We start from the raw sequence: 16474 nt of genomic DNA on the forward strand, positions 1-16474 counted from the left end.
AAGAGAATTGACAGTTTGTTATTTTCCTCCTCCTTTCTCTGCAGTAAGCAGAGGCACAACAAGTTGTGGCGCTCCCACTCGGACAGCGACCTCTCAGAGCGCCACGAGTCTCTACTGTGTAAGACGCGCCCTCACAGCCACACCTTGGGCCGCTCGGACCCCCACAACAACATCGGCCCCACCCCATCCCTGCAACGCTTCCTGCTCCAGGCGCTTGGCGCCGCCAATGATCCTAACAACAAGGCCGAGGGCTCCCACATCTCAGACACGCAGTCGGAGCCCGTCCGACTCACTCGCTCACACTCCCACTCCCCTGGCCCGTCAGCGTCCGACGGTCTATGTGACTCCCGGGAGAACCGGTCTTCTCGAGGGCGGGGACCCCGTCAGGACCCCTTCCTCCCGCCGCTGCCTGCTCCGCGGGCGGCTACGGTGGGGCCGGAGGAAAGAATGGACAACTCTGCTCTGGCGGTGGTGGCTGTGACAGTGCCAATCACTGCCGTCCCCCATCCTCCCCCCTCACTGCATATCCTCCCTCCTTCTCTCATCCCCCAGCCACTGGCCAAATCCCTCCATCTAGGTTTGAGCACACAGCTGTCCAGTCCTGTGCCTAAACAGAAAGACCAGAGTGTAGCGCTGACCCTGGATCTGCCTGACCTCAGCAGCTCAGAAGTCGTATCTCAGGCCACCCTGGAGTCCAGCGACGACTCGGACACCTTGGGATGCTCCCTGTCAGACCCGCTGAGCGAGAGGGGGGAAAGTGTCATTATGGCGTCCCCAGGGATCCCCATGGCCGTGAGCCCACTCACCGCAACAACGCCTCTGTCTTTAGGACCCTACGCAAATGACGACAACAACAACCCCAGTTGCGGCGGTGACAAAGACACTGTCCTCGCTAACCCTGTTGACACCACATGTGTTACCTCGTCCTCCAACCTCAGCACAGACAGCATTGACTTCTTCAGCGCCCGGGAGAAATTCCTGGGCCTGTCCCAAGACGGAAGGACTCGGATTCTTTCGGAGCAGATGGCTCAGCGGACGCCTCAGCCGCGGTGCCCCAGCCAGGAGCTGCAGCCGCTGTCCCCCGAGAACCCTGCTGGAGCACTGCCAGTCACAGAGGAAGAGGAACAGGGAAAGGTGAGGTGGCCATGTTTTTTGTGTTTTTATTTTTTTATACATTGAAATTACTTCGAATGATGAACGCCAGCCTCCTGTCTATGGTCTTCAGGGCTCCACAGCCCTGCTGAGAGTTACTGAGTGATTAACAAGATTACAGTACTCAATGGAGGCAGTCAATCGAACGGATTATGATCAAATCCATTAGATGGGGAGGGGGAAACACAAGGATGTCTTTGGGGATGGTTTGTACAATACTGCCACCTATTGAAAGTACCGTTACATTATGATCAGTTTCCATTGCTAATATGTAACATCAGGTGCCCTATGTATCAAGCGTCTCAGACTAGGAGGGCTGATTTGGCATCAGTTTTGCCTTTGAGATCACAACGAATAAGATTATATTGACAGGAGGAGCTGATCCTAGATTAGCAGTCTGAGACAGCTGTTGTCTACAGACTTTGTGATGGTGTTCTTTTCTTTCTGTAAAGTGTCTTTTAGAAGCTTTTAGTGATGCTCCAGCATTAATACAAAGGTAACTGTGCTTAGGTATCATTTAAAGCAGACATTCAAACCATTCTCTCTGTTCCGTCTCCATCTCAGAATTCCCCCCATACGGAGGACTGTAGCGACCGATCCAGTCACGCCAAAGCCTCGCCGCCTCCCCATCACGACAACGGCGTGTCAGTCCGCCATATCGTCACAGAGATAGAGTCCATATCCCACCCCCCGGCAGCGACGCCCCTCTCCTCCGCTCAGCCGGCTCCCCGCAGCCCCCAGCAGCTGTGCCCAGATGACCAGGACGAGGTGGCACCACTGACCTCGCCCTCCTCCTACCCACAATCCCCCTCCACGCCTCCCTCGGATTGGCCGGCCGGCTCGGTGCGCAGGGCAACCAAACAACTGGAGCAGAGGCTGAGGCAGGAGCTGGACTTAACTCTCAGCAACACGTCTACCCAACGCTCCCCTCTCCACTCCCCCAGTGCAGAGTTTCACCCCACACCCTCTCCTCTCCAAACGACAAGCACGGACTGCCCACCCCTCCTCGCTCCTACCATTGACTTCCCCCCTGCTCCTGAACAAGGAAGAATACTGAACGAGGCTTTCACTGTGTCTGCAGAGCCCAAAGGAGACACAGAGTTTACCAGAGGAACAGAGGGAGGGTTGGTCGTCTTAGACATGGACGTTGCCCCAGAGCCTTCCTTCTCTCACTACCTAGACGCCCGCAACACCCATAAGCCAATCCCAATCATCGTGTGCCAGTCTCTGGAGCCATCTAGGGCCCAGCTCCGGGCCTCCCCTGCACTGCTGTGGCTGGAGGGGGTGACGGCCCTGGACTCAGACACGGATCGCCCCTCTCCTCCCCCGCCCCACCACGGAAGGCTGGCCCTGGCACGCAGCAGTGAGGAGCTGGAGAAGATCCAGGAGACCCTGAGGGAGCTGCAGGCCTTCCTGTATGAGGCGGGGGGGCTGGGACTGGGGGCTGGAGAGAGACCTGGTCAGGGGCAGCATCCGCTCCAGGGCCTGCATCACAGGGAGATGCCCTTGTGGCATAGGGCCATGGAGATCGAGGTGCGGATCCGCCAGGCGGGCCTCACACCCCCCTCCTTGATGAAGCGCTCAGCCTCGCTGGCCAAGCTGGACTGCCTGGAGCTGTCAGCCAATGACCTGAGTGACTGGGACCTACGGCCCACCACTGCCAGCCCTCATGGACCCCCATTCGTGCCCACCCCTCACCCCCGCTCTCACCATCACCCCAGCTTAGAAGATGTCTCCAAAAAGCAGCGGGTGTTGTCCTGGAGCCCCCCCACCACACCCAGGGCCCCCCTAAAGGGGGTGTACCCACTGGACCCAGACAGGACTGATAGGGGCTCCCAGATTGCATGGAGTGATCCCCCATCTCCCTCCTCACCTCCATTTCTTGTTCTTCAAGGGGAGGAGCTAGAGACAGACCTCTCCCCCCAGCTCACCCGCACCCAGTCCCCGAAGAGTGGGAAGAGTCACCTGCTGCGGCGGGTCCGCAAGGCTACAGACAAGAAACGGACTGCCACTCTGCTCTACAATACCATGTAACTTCACTACACTCGGTCCTAGGCCGAAGGTGTCTGAGTGTGTGTGGGGTTGCCTCGGCCCTACATGTGCACTATGTTCCAGACTGTCCCCCTTGGGCCCTTGTCTGTCGTATGTGTGCACTGACTAGCTGTGTTGGACCCTATGTAATCTGTTAGTGTGGACTTGTGGTCTGTGTATGTTCAGGTGAATGCTGAGTCTGTGGAGGTATGTGTGTCTGTGCCCCCCTCTCTTATGGTTTCTAAAACAGCTGTAATTTCTACAACTATAATTAGTGGGCTGTTTCTCAAACAACATGCACTTTACTCTTGTTTTTATCTTTTTTAAAGTTATTTTTACCTGGGGAATGTTTTGCACTGATTCTATGGTAGCCTGTCTGTGTGTGAAGAGAAGTGTCACTCACATCCTTTATTCTTATTTTAAACGAGACAAAGATTTTTTTATTTTTATCCTGTAGCTGTTACCTATTAAATTTTTTTTAAATACATGACTCCTGTGATTCATGATTGAAATCAAGAGGAGTTTTATTTTTTAAAGAGATCTCCTGTAGTGTTCTGTGTTCAGTTGTAAACGTTGTGGAGCATTGTTGATAGAAATGTCCTGAACAGAGACTACATGGTCGCTTATTCTACATGTCAGAGAGGTGTTTGTTCTACGTAACATATTTCTCTGTGAACACTGCTCAACGTTGTGCCCTGCTGAACTCAGCCCAGGTTAATGGCTCTGCCTTATATTGAGGATCTGTCTTGACGTCCCCCATGTGGACAGGATAGGAAGTGCAACGTTAGGCCCAATGTGTTCTGAGGCGTTCAGGAAATAGCAATTGGAAAAAGCACCAACTCAAAAATATCCAGCATCTATCAACATGTAAATAATGTTTCCCTAAGGTAGTGAAGTCTGCACGTCAGAATATTTAACACTGACAATTTGACTTCCCTGGTTCATCGGTTTAATTAAAATCGTCTGAGATTTAGGTTGCCAGCCTCCCAGATGACATAGTGTCTGATATACACAGGGTGCTGTCATATTGGAAAGCTTTCAAAGAATCTACCTTGTGAATGAAATGTACAGCCTGCCCCTACAACGCAGTAGTTTAACTCAAATGTAGAAATATTTGTGAAATGCTACACTAAAACATTTAACGGGTTTATTAAGAAGTTCAATATTTAAATGAAGAGCCTCATCCTTGGTGCAGAGGTTTGGTTTAGCGCCCTCCAAATGCATTTGGGATGGATATGTTATTTATCTTCCTACCTCTAAAGATTCTCCACACATTTACAGAGCTGAGCCCCTCGTACTGTTTTTATTCGTTCCGGCAAAACGGATATGTTTTTAAAGATGAAAGTGGATGTGAATGCTGCTCAAAACAGCCTGTCTGATTCCTGGGCTTGTGCTTGTGCTTTCACTTCTCAGTCATTTGGTGAGCTGGCTAGTAGATGCTGAACTACGTAGGAAAGTTATCACCCAATGATGTGTATCAACCCTGGATTGCTGTGTAAATGGCCAATGAGTGGTTTGAAGCCACCGGCTGCCATATTGGTACTCCTCCATAGGAATGAATGGGAATCCTACAGTATTTCAAATGTTTCAAGGACAAAATTGCATGTATTTAAGAATATCTTTGTTGTAGTGAGGATAGTAACATTACTGCTCAATAGAATGTTTATATATATTTATATACAGCACCAGTCAAATTTGGACACCTCCATTGAAGGGTTTTTCTTTATTTTTACTATTTTCTACATTGTATAATAATAGAAGACATCAAAATTATGAAAGAACATATTGAATCATGTCATAACCAAAAAAGTGTTAAACAAATCAAAATATTATATATTTGAGATTCTTCAAAGTAGCCACCCTTTGCCTTGATGACAGCTTTGCACACACTTGGCATTCTCTCAATACGCTTCACCTGGAATGCTTTTCCAACAGTCTTGAAGGAGTTCCCACGTATGCTGAGCACTGAGTTGGTTGCTTTCCCTCACTCTGCGGTCCAAACCATCTCAATTGGGTTGAGGCCAGGTCATCTGATGCTGCATTCCATCACTCTCTTCTTGGTCAAATAGCCCTTACACAGCCTGGAGGTGTGTTGGGTCATTGTCCTGTTGAAAAACAATTGATAGTCCCACTTAACCCAAACCAGATGTGATGGTGTATCACTGCAGAATGCTGTGGTAGCTATGCTGGTTAAGTGTGCCTTGAATTCTAAATAAATCACTGACATTGTCACCAGCAAAGCCCCACGACACCATCACACCACCACCTCCATGCTTCACGGTGGGAATCACACATGCAGAGATCATCCGTTCACCTACACTGCGTCTCACAAAAAGACACGGCGGTTGGAATCAAAAAATTCCAAAGGACAGATTTCTACCGAATGTCAATTTCTTGTGTTTCTTGGCCCAAGCAAGTTTCTTCTTATTGGTGTCCTTAAGTAGTGGTTTCTTCGCAGCAATTTGAACATGAAGGCCTGATTCACACACACTCCTCTGAACAGTTGATTTTGATGTGTCTGTTATTTGGACTCTGTGAAGCATTTATTTGGGCTTCAATTTCTGAGGCTGGTAACTAATGAACAGAGGTAACTCTGGGTCTTCCTTTCCTGTGGCGGTCCTCATGAGAGCCAGTTTCATCATAGCACTTGATGGTTTTGCGATTGCACTTGGAGAAACGTTCAAAGTTCTTGAAATTTTCCGGATTGACTGACCATGTCTTAAAGTGATGGACTGTTGTTTCTCTTTGCTTATTTGAGCTGTTCTTGCCATAATGTGGACTTGATCTTTTACCAAATAGGGCTATTTTCTGTATTCCGCCCCTACCTTGTCACAACACAACTGATTGGCTCAAACGCATTATGGAAAGAAATTCCACAAATTAACTTTTAACAAGGCACACCTGTTAATTGAAATGCATTCCAGGGGACTACCTCATGAAGCTGGTTGACAGAATGCCAAGAGTGTGATGACATCAAAGCAAAGGGTGGCTACTTTTGAAGAATCTCAAATATAAAATGTAATTTATTATTTCTTTAACACTGTTTTGGTTACGACATGATTCCATATGTGTTATTTCATAGTTTTGTCTTCACTATTATTCTACAATGTGGAAAATAGTAGAAATAAAGAGAACCCCTTGAATGAGTAGGTAACTTTTGACTGGTACTGTAAATGTTCAGTTCACATAATATAATTTAAAAATATGTATTAAGGAGACTGTAATATAATATACTTGTCAAACACAAATGTAGACATTAATAAATGCATTTCTATAGATTCCAAAATATTTTACCTTGCAGGTGTACCTAAATGGCGGAACCTGTGTGTAATCTAGGATTAATACTTATCATTGGTATCATCTGACTGCAGAGATACAGTTTGTGTTCATTTTGTTAACGGGTAAGTTGACTGAAAACACATTCTCATTTAGAGCAACAACCTAGGGAATAGGTGCAGGAATGAGCCAGTTGGAAGCTGGGGTTGATTAGGTGGCCATGATTGTCAGATTGGGAATTTAGCCAGGACAACAGGGTTAACACCCCTACAATAAGTGCCATGGGATCTTTAGTGACCATAGAGGGTCAGAAGGACACCCGTTTAACATCACATGAAAGGGCCTTTGAATGTTCCCAATCACTGCTGTGGGATTTGTTTTTTTAGACAAAAGAGTGCCTCATATTGGCCATCCAATACCACTTCAAGCAGCATCTGGTCTCTCATCCAGGGACAACCTGCTTAGTTTCAGAGGCAAGTCAGCAGTGGGATGCAGGGTGGTATGCCGCTGGCACGAGGTACAGTATATTCAGAGATCAGCCAAGGTACTGGGTTGTCATAAACTGCCGTGAAGATTACACTGGTTTATACATGTTATAGTATTTCCTGTTCTATGATGTCATCTGGAGTAATTCTTAATACTTTTTCTTATCGTACAACTTTAACAGAATGTTGAAGTTAGACACTGGTTTGGTGCTGGAGATAAGTCATCTGATGTTAAAAAGCTGTGAATTTGTCCTTTAATGAAAGAAACGGGAATACCACCGATGTTTTATTATTATTGACTTCCATACATACGCCACATAGTTTCATTACCTCTAGCTCCAACTTCGTGAAAACCAGCCACTTAAAATAATAATTATCTGGCAAGCTAAACAATAAATAGGAGTAAGAACCAGACTCCTAACTTGTGCTGATGTTCTAGTACTATTTAATTTTTTTTGTACTAAAAACCAAGCAACTTGTGACACCTGCCCATATATAACCCCCCCCGCCCCACCCCTCAGAGTTTGGCTCAGGTCAGAAATGAAAACCCACACACGTGTAGGCTATGCTGGAATGTCATACAAATACCACAACTCCACACAGACAAACACATCACAACTCCATTCATATCAGGTACAGATGCTTTTTCATTAGAATTTCAAACTCACAAAGCTCACCATGAAACGCGTCTCCACCAGTCCCCATGTCTCATCTCTATTCTCTCCATATCTCACCTCTCCCTTGATAACAGAAACCTACAATATCTGTGCTCCCTGTAATAACCTCCATGAAAAAAGATAGATCTACACTGAACACAAATATAAATGCACCATGTAAAGTGTTTGGTGCCATCTGTTCAAATAAAAGATCCCAGAAATGTTCCATTTGCTCAAATTTGTTTTTTTTACATCCATTAGTGAGCATTTCTCCAAGATAATCCATCTACCTGACAGGTGTGGCATATCAAGAAGCTGACTAAACAGCATGATCATTACACCGGTGCACCTTGTGCTGGGGACAATAAAAGGCCACTCTAAAATGTGCAGTTTTGTGACACATATGTCACAAGTTTTGAGGGAGCTCGCAATTGACATGCTGACTGGAGGAATGTCCACCAGATAACTTGCCAGAGAATTGAATGTTAATTTCACTACCATAAGCTTCCTTCAACGTTGTTTTAGAACATTTAGCAGTACGTCCAACCGGCCTCACAACCGCTGACCACATGTAACCACGCCAGTCCAGGACCTCCACATCCGGTTTCTTCACCTGCGGGATCGTCTGAGACCAACCACCAGGTCAGCTGATGAAACTGGGTTTGCACAACTGAAGAATATCTGCTTAAACTGTCAGAAACTGTCTCGTGGAAGCTCACCTGCATGCTCGTCGTCCTCTCAAGGGTCTTGACCTGACTGCAGTTCGGGGATGTAACTGACTTCAGTAGGCAAATGCTCACCTTCGATGGCCACTGGCACGCTGGAGAAGTGTGCTCTTCACGGATGAATCCCGGTTTCAACAGTACCGGGCAAGATGGAAGTTTATGGCGTTGTGTTGACGAGCGGTTTGTTGATGTCAATGTTGTGAACAGAGTGCCCCGTGGTGGCGGTGAGGTTATGGTTTGGGCAGGCATAAGCTACAGACAACGAACACAATTGCATTTTATCCGAATGCACATAGATGCCATGACGAGATCATGAGGCCAATTGTCGTGCCATTCATCTGCCGCCATAACCTCACGTTGCAGCATGATAATGCACGGCCCCATGTCGCAAGGATCTGTACACAATTCCTGGAAGCTGAAAATGTCCCAGTTCTTCCATGGCCTGCATACTCACCAGACATGTCACCCATTGAGCATGTTTGGGATGCTCTGGATCGACGTATACGATATCCAGCAACTTCGCACAGCCATTGAAGAGGAGTGGGACAACATTCTACAGGCCACAATAAACAGCTTGATCAACTCTATGCAAAGGAGATGTGTCCTGCTGCATGAGGCAAATGGTGGCCACACCAAATACTGACTGGTTTTCTGATCCCCTCCCCTAACTTTATGTTAAGGTATCTGTGAGCAACAGATCAATATTCCCAATCATGTGAAATCCATAGATTAGGGCCTAATGCATTATTTCAATTAACTGATTTCCTTATATGAACTGTAACTCAGTAAAATGTTTGAAATTGTTTTATGTGCATTTATGTTTTTCTTCAGTATATATTCATTTATGTGAAGCCATATAGTATGGCTTCACATAAAAGGTTATTTCAGCCCCTACGGAGTCCAAAGGGTGAGCAATAGCAGCTGCATGATGGGTTTAGGACACATTGAAAGGTTTAGGATGATGTAACTGTTTGGGATGCTGTAACTGTGAGCAGACTAGCTGCCAACGAACCAGTCTCCTGTCATAGGGTTATCATATTAACAATAACGTCTGACATTGTGTTATCATATTAACATTAACACCTATCATATTAGCATGAACTCCTGTCATAGGGTTATCATATTAACATGAACTACTGTCATAGGGTTAACATATTAACATGAACTCCTGTCATAGGGTTAACATATTAACATGAACTCCTGTCATAGTGTTATCATATTAACATGAACTACTGTCATAGGGTTAACATATTAACATGAACTCCTGTCATAGGGTTAACATATTAACATGAACTCCTGTCATAGGGTTAACATATTAACATGAACTCCTGTCATAGTGTTAACATATTAACATGAACTCCTGTCATAGTGTTATCATATTAACATAAACTCCTGTCATAGTGTTATCATATTAACATGAACTCCTGTCATAGTGTTATCATATTAACATGAACTCCTGTCATAGTGTTATCATATTAACATGAACTACTGTCATAGGGTTATCATATTAACATGAACTCCTGACATTGTGTTATCATATTAACATAAACTCCTGTCATAGTGTTATCATATTAACATGAACTCCTGTCATAGTGTTATCATATTAACATGAACTCCTGTCATAGGGTTATCATATTAACAATAACTCCTGACATTGTGTTATCATATTAACATGAACTCCTGTCATAGTGTTATCATATTAACAATAACTCCTGTCATAGTGTTATCATATTAACATGAACTCCTGTCATAGTGTTATCATATTAACATGAACTCCTGTCATAGGGTTAACATATTAACATGAACTCCTGTCATAGGGTTAACATATTAACATGAACTCCTGTCATAGGGTTAACATATTAACAATAACTCCTGACATTGTGTTATCATATTAACATGAACTCCTGTCATAGGGTTATCATATTAACATGAACTCCTGTCATAGGGTTATCATATTAACATGAACTCCTGTCATAGTGTTATCATATTAACATGAACTCCTGTCATAGGGTTAACATATTAACAAAAACTCCTGACATTGTGTTATCATATTAACATGAACTCCTGTCATAGGGTTAACATATTAACATGAACTCCTGTCATAGGGTTAACATATTAACATGAACTCCTGTCATAGGGTTAACATATTAACAATAACTCCTGACATTGTGTTATCATATTAACATGAACTCCTGTCATAGGGTTAACATATTAACATGAACTCCTGTCATAGTGTTAACATATTAACATGAACTCCTGTCATAGGGTTAACATATTAACATGAACTCCTGTCATAGGGTTAACATATTAACAATAACTCCTGACATTGTGTTATCATATTAACATGAACTCCTGTCATAGGGTTAACATATTAACATGAACTCCTGTCATAGGGTTAACATATTAACATGAACTCCTGTCATAGGGTTAACATATTAACATGAACTACTGTCATAGGGTTAACATATTAACATGAACTCCTGTCATAGGGTTAACATATTAACATGAACTACTGTCATAGGGTTAACATATTAACATGAACTACTGTCATAGGGTTAACATATTAACATGAACTACTGTCATAGGGTTAACATATTAACATGAACTCCTGTCATAGGGTTAACATATTAACATGAACTCCTGTCATAGGGTTATCATATCAACATTAACTCCTGTCATAGTGTTATCATATTAACATGAACTACTGTCATAGGGTTATCATATTAACATGAACTCCTGTCATAGGGTTATCATATCAACATTAACTCCTGTCATAGTGTTATCATATTAACATGAACTACTGTCATAGGGTTATCATATTAACATGAACTCCTGTCATAGGGTTATCATATTAACATGAACTACTGTCATAGGGTTATCATATTAACATGAACTCCTGTCATAGTGTTATCACATTAACATATTAACATTAACTCCTGTCATAGTGTTATCATATTAACATGAACTCCTGTCATAGTGTTATCATATTAACATGAACTCCTGTCATAGTGTTATCATATTAACATGAACTCCTGTCATAGTGTTATCATATTAACATGAACTCCTGTCATAGTGTTATCACATTAACATATTAACATGAACTCCTGTCATAGTGTTATCATATCAACATGAACTCCTGTCATAGTGTTATCATATTAACATGAACTCCTGTCATAGTGTTATCATATTAACATTAACTCGTATCATATTAGCATTATCTCCTGTCATAGTGTTATCACATTAACATATTAACATTATCTCTATAGTGTTATTATATTAATACTAACTCCTGTCATAGTGTTATCATATTAACATGAACTACTGTCATAGGGTTATCATATTAACATGAACTCCTGTCATAGGGTTATCATATCAACATTAACTCCTGTCATAGTGTTATCATATTAACATGAACTACTGTCATAGGGTTATCATATTAACATGAACTCCTGTCATAGGGTTATCATATTAACATGAACTCCTGTCATAGTGTTATCATATTAACATGAACTCCTGTCATAGGGTTATCATATTAACATGAACTCCTGTAATAGTGTTATCATATTAGCATCAACTCCTGTCATAGTGTTATCATATCAGCATCAACTCCTATCATATTAACATGAACTCCTGTCATAGTGTTATCATATTAGCATCAACTCCTGTCATAGTGTTATCATATCAACATTAACTCCTGTCATAGTGTTATCATATTAACATGAACTCCTGTCATATGGTTAACATATTAACATAAACTCCTGTCATAGTGTTATCATATTAACATTAACTCCTGTCATAGGGTTAACATATTAACATGAACTCCTGTCATAGTGTTATCATATTAACGTGAACTACTGTCATAGTGTTATCATATTAACATATTAACATGAACTCTATAGGGTTAACATATTTACATTAAATCCTATCATAGTGTTATCATATTAACATTTACTCTATAGGGTTAACATATTTACATTCTCCTGTCATAGTGTTATCATATCACCATGAACTCCTGTCATAGTGTTATAATATTAGCATTAACTCCTGTCATAGTGTTATCATATCACCATGAACTCATGTCATAATGTTATCATATTAACATGAACTCCTGTCATAGTGTTATCATATTAACGTCAACTAATGTCATAGTGTTATCATATTAACACTAACTCCTGTCATAGTATTAACATATTAACATTAACTCTAGGGTTAACATATTAACATTATCTCTATGGTGTTATTATATTAATACTAACTCCTGTCATAGTGATATCATATTAACATTAACAACTGTCATAGTGTTATCATATTAACATTAACTCGTATCATATTAGCATGAACTCCTGTCATAGTGTTATCAGATTAACATGAACTACTGTCATAGTGTTATCATATTAACATGAACTACTGTCATAGGGTTATCATATTAACATGAACTCCTGTCATAGTGTTATCATATTAACATGAACTCCTGTCATAGTGATAACATATTAACATGAACTCCTGACATAGTGTTATCATATTAACATGAACTCCTGTCATAGTGTTATCATATCAACATGAACTCCTGTCATAGTGTTATCATATCAACATGAACTCCTGTCATAGTGTTATCATATTAACATGAACTCCTGTCATAGTTTTATCATATCAACATGAACTCCTGTCATAGTGTTATCATATTAACATGAACTCCTGTCATAGTGTTATCATATTAACATGAACTCCTGTCATAGGGTTATCATATTAACATGAACTCCTGTCATAGTGTTAACATATTAACATGAACTCCTGTCATAGTGTTATCATATTAACATGAACTCCTGTCATAGTGTTATCATATTAACATGAACTCCTGTCATAGTGTTATCATATCAACATGAACTCCTGTCATAGTGTTATCATATTAACATGAACTCCTGTCATAGTGTTATCATATTAACATGAACTGTATAGGGTTATTATTCTATTTCTCTACTTATTAACAGTCATCAAGTGTCCATCCACAGTCTAATTACAGTACTTTCAATTTTGTGCAAATCAGGGGGGGGGGGTGTAGCAATCTATTAAAAATGAGGAAGAAACAGAGTATTTCAACATCCCACCCCACTTGACCAAACTGACACTCACACAGTTGGCAGTATTCACTAGGGCACACTATAGCAAAATGATTTGCAACGGTAAACAAAAACAAGTGTTTCTATTGGACAATTTCAGGTAGTCCATTCCTGTTTCATTACATTTTCTTTCATTGGTGCCTAATGAATAAGACCCAGGTCTGTGAAGTGGACACAAACCCTATACCCCAATCACAGGACCATTTATTAAGGAGTGGCCTTCACAAACACAATTTGTATTACCCTAGCCCACTAATGTGGTCGGTCAATGTAGCATTCCATTACAAGTGTTTCTTCTTGTTTCTTGTTGTAAACTTGCACTGACTGCGAGTGCAGAGTGGCACCAGAGAGTAGTGAGTCTGTACTGTAGCTGTATCAGCACTGTAGAGCCCTGTTGTGACACACAGACAGGCTCTTATTGAAGGAGCGCAGTGGGAAAGGGGATATGGGACGGTCGGAGGAGCAAGGCTGTCACAGCCAGGAGTAGAGTGAACTTATTGACTACCCTCTCTGGACCTCCACCCTCCTCCTCTCCCATACTTCCTAGAGCCCATCTGGCCAATCAGGCTCTCATTTCTCCAAGAGTGACAGTTGGATGATCCGCTGCAGCTCCTCCTCCTCTTGCCGTCGCCGTAGCTCGGCCTCTGCCTGCTCCCGCGCCGACATTTCCATTGCCAGGCGGAGCTGCTGGTCGTAGCTGCAGGTTGTGGGGGGCTTCTTGGTGGGCGTGTTACAGAGGCTGGCTGGAGGGCAAGGCCTGTGCTGGGGAGTCCTGGAGGAAGAGTGCGGGTGGGTGGGTTGGAGACAATGAGGTTGGAAACCTGGTTATTGTATAAGGAGAATAGAGGAATTGACACTGACAGTGGAAATGGTTGAAAAATATGGTGGACCTAGATTCATTTTGACAGGACATAATTTGAGTAGGAAAGAGGGGTTGTCATGTGCATGCACACACGTACATGCAAACAAACACACCATCACCGACACCGAGACACACACACACTTTTGTTTTACTATCCTTGTGGGGACCAAACAATTGATTCCCATTTCAAAATAATTTCCCCTAACCTTAACTCCAAACCCCTAAACCTAACCCCCTAATTCTAACCCTAAACCTAACCCCTAATTCTAACCCTAAACCTAACTCCTAATTCTAACCCTGAACCTAACCCCTAATTCTAACCCTAAACCTAACCCCTAATTCTAACCCTGAACCTAACTCCTAATTCTAACCCTGAACCTAACCCCTAATTCTAACCCTGAACCTAACTCCTAATTCTAACCCTAAACCTAACCCCTAATTCTAACCCTAAACCTAACTCCTAATTCTAACCCTAAACCTAACCGCTAATTCTAACCCTAAACCTAACTCCTAATTCTAACCCTAAACCTAACTCCTAATTCTAACCCTAAACCTAACCCCTAATTCTAACCCTAAATCTAACCCCTAATTCTAACCCTAAACCTAACTCCTAATTCTAACCCTGAACCTAACTCCTAATTCTAACCCTGAACCTAACCTCAAGACTAGAATAGCCCTTTTACTTTGGGAGAACGGTGAAATGTCCCCACTTATCCAATTTTCCTTGTTTTACTCTCCTTGTGAGGACCTCTGGTAAAAACCAAGGATAGTTCAACCAAAACACACACACACATACACACACACACTGAATTGTGCTAGTTTGAGTTTATGTAACATGCAGTGTATTGTTCCCAGAGAGGGCATACAGGAGAGAGGCAGAGTTACTGTATATCAGTGGGGGCCAGTCACTCAGAGTGTATCTACTGTATGAGGTGCAGGGAATGCAGACAAAGACAACAGTGTGTGCATGACTGGGAGTGAGTCAACAGTGACATTGTGTGCTGTGAACGCAGCCAGGAAGCTCCCTGGCCTCCAGTGTGCTGGAGAAGGACGAGCCAAGGCTTTAGCAAACAAAGGCTGAGAAGGGTAGCGAGTCGAGTGCGGAGAAAGCGCAGACCTTTGCAGGCGACTGGGGTCACAGGGAAGAGTACGTGTGCTGGGCTTGCTGTTGGTCAGCGCCTCCCAGATAGTCACCTATACACAGACCAGGAAGTCGACAGACAGAGTCAGAGAGATAGTCCAAGTCAACAAGAAGACTCACCAAACCTTCTTGTCATTTCAATGTTTCAATCTCAGTGTTGACACTGGATTATGCCCTAGGATACTGAGTCAGCTGTTTGTCTAGCTAGCAGATTAGGACAGACGTACACAAGTCTTTACAGTGTATATGGAATTTGTAGCTCTTTGCACAACTGTACACACTACTAATACAATGTGCATGTAGTTGATTAACATCCCGAATGAGCCCCCAAAATACAGTATTACTTCAGAGTTAAGGTTACAAAAAAAAACATACGATGCTTTATGTTCCACTGAGGAATGAAGAGGACTACCATCATACCATACTTTGTGTTCATTAGGCACCAAGTGGCAGGTAACAAACGAAACATGTAGGGACAACCTGGACGCTCATTTCCATTTTCCTTTGTGTTCTTTAATGGAGACGAGCCAGGTTTTGAGATGGCAGTTATCCCTATGAGGGGCCAGAGTGAGTCTGACCTGGTCGTACTCCGAGCCAGCCTCCAGCAGACTCTGTTGGATGGCAAACTGCAGCAGATCCTCCTCCTCATCACCACGCATGTTGTTGTCCCTCTGGTTGCCTCCCAGCACAGTGTAACCCTGAGGGGGCTCGAACACACATGGGGGGATCTCCCCTCCACGACACGACGCTGCATGGAGGAGAGACACAGGACAGGAGTGATGGGATGTTAAGGGTCATTCTTGAATTTTCTTAGATTAAAAGAAAAATAACTTTGTCCTGGTCAAGTCATAAGATTGGGAAAAACTCCTGGCCCTAATTGTAGAGTAAATATGGATTGTGTGTGTGGGTGTGTGTGTGGGTGGGTGGGTGGGTGTGAGTGTGAGTGTGAGTGTGAGTGTGAGTGTGAGTGTGAGTGTGAGTGTGAGTGTGAGTGTGAGTGTGAGTGTGTGAGTGTCTGTGTGTATATGT

At 43.0% G+C, this 16474-nt stretch overlaps 2 protein-coding genes across 3 annotated transcripts in view; one reads left to right on the top strand and one right to left on the bottom strand.

Moving 5' to 3' along the window:
- The window catches only part of LOC124005345 (protein phosphatase Slingshot homolog 2-like), a 37651-nt gene extending 33981 nt beyond the window's left edge, over positions 1-3670 (top strand). For both annotated transcript variants that reach the window (XM_046314495.1, XM_046314494.1), the window contains 2 exons: positions 45-1134; positions 1717-3670. In XM_046314495.1, the coding sequence (XP_046170451.1) occupies positions 45-1134; positions 1717-3186 (2560 nt within the window). In that variant the 3' untranslated portion in view covers positions 3187-3670. The remainder of the gene's footprint in view (positions 1-44; positions 1135-1716) is intronic.
- A 7199-nt stretch (positions 3671-10869) lies between these two features.
- LOC124004625 (ankyrin repeat domain-containing protein 13B-like) overlaps positions 10870-16474 on the bottom strand; it is a 47933-nt gene continuing 42328 nt past the window's right edge. The window contains exons 13-15 of the mRNA XM_046313274.1: positions 16024-16193; positions 15422-15498; positions 10870-14214 (exon numbers count right to left, since the gene is read on the bottom strand). Of these exons, the coding sequence (XP_046169230.1) occupies positions 14013-14214; positions 15422-15498; positions 16024-16193 (449 nt within the window). The 3' untranslated portion in view covers positions 10870-14012. The remainder of the gene's footprint in view (positions 14215-15421; positions 15499-16023; positions 16194-16474) is intronic.

The sequence above is a fragment of the Oncorhynchus gorbuscha genome, linkage group LG19 (genome assembly GCF_021184085.1).
Source record: "Oncorhynchus gorbuscha isolate QuinsamMale2020 ecotype Even-year linkage group LG19, OgorEven_v1.0, whole genome shotgun sequence".
Lineage (NCBI taxonomy): Eukaryota > Metazoa > Chordata > Actinopteri > Salmoniformes > Salmonidae > Oncorhynchus > Oncorhynchus gorbuscha.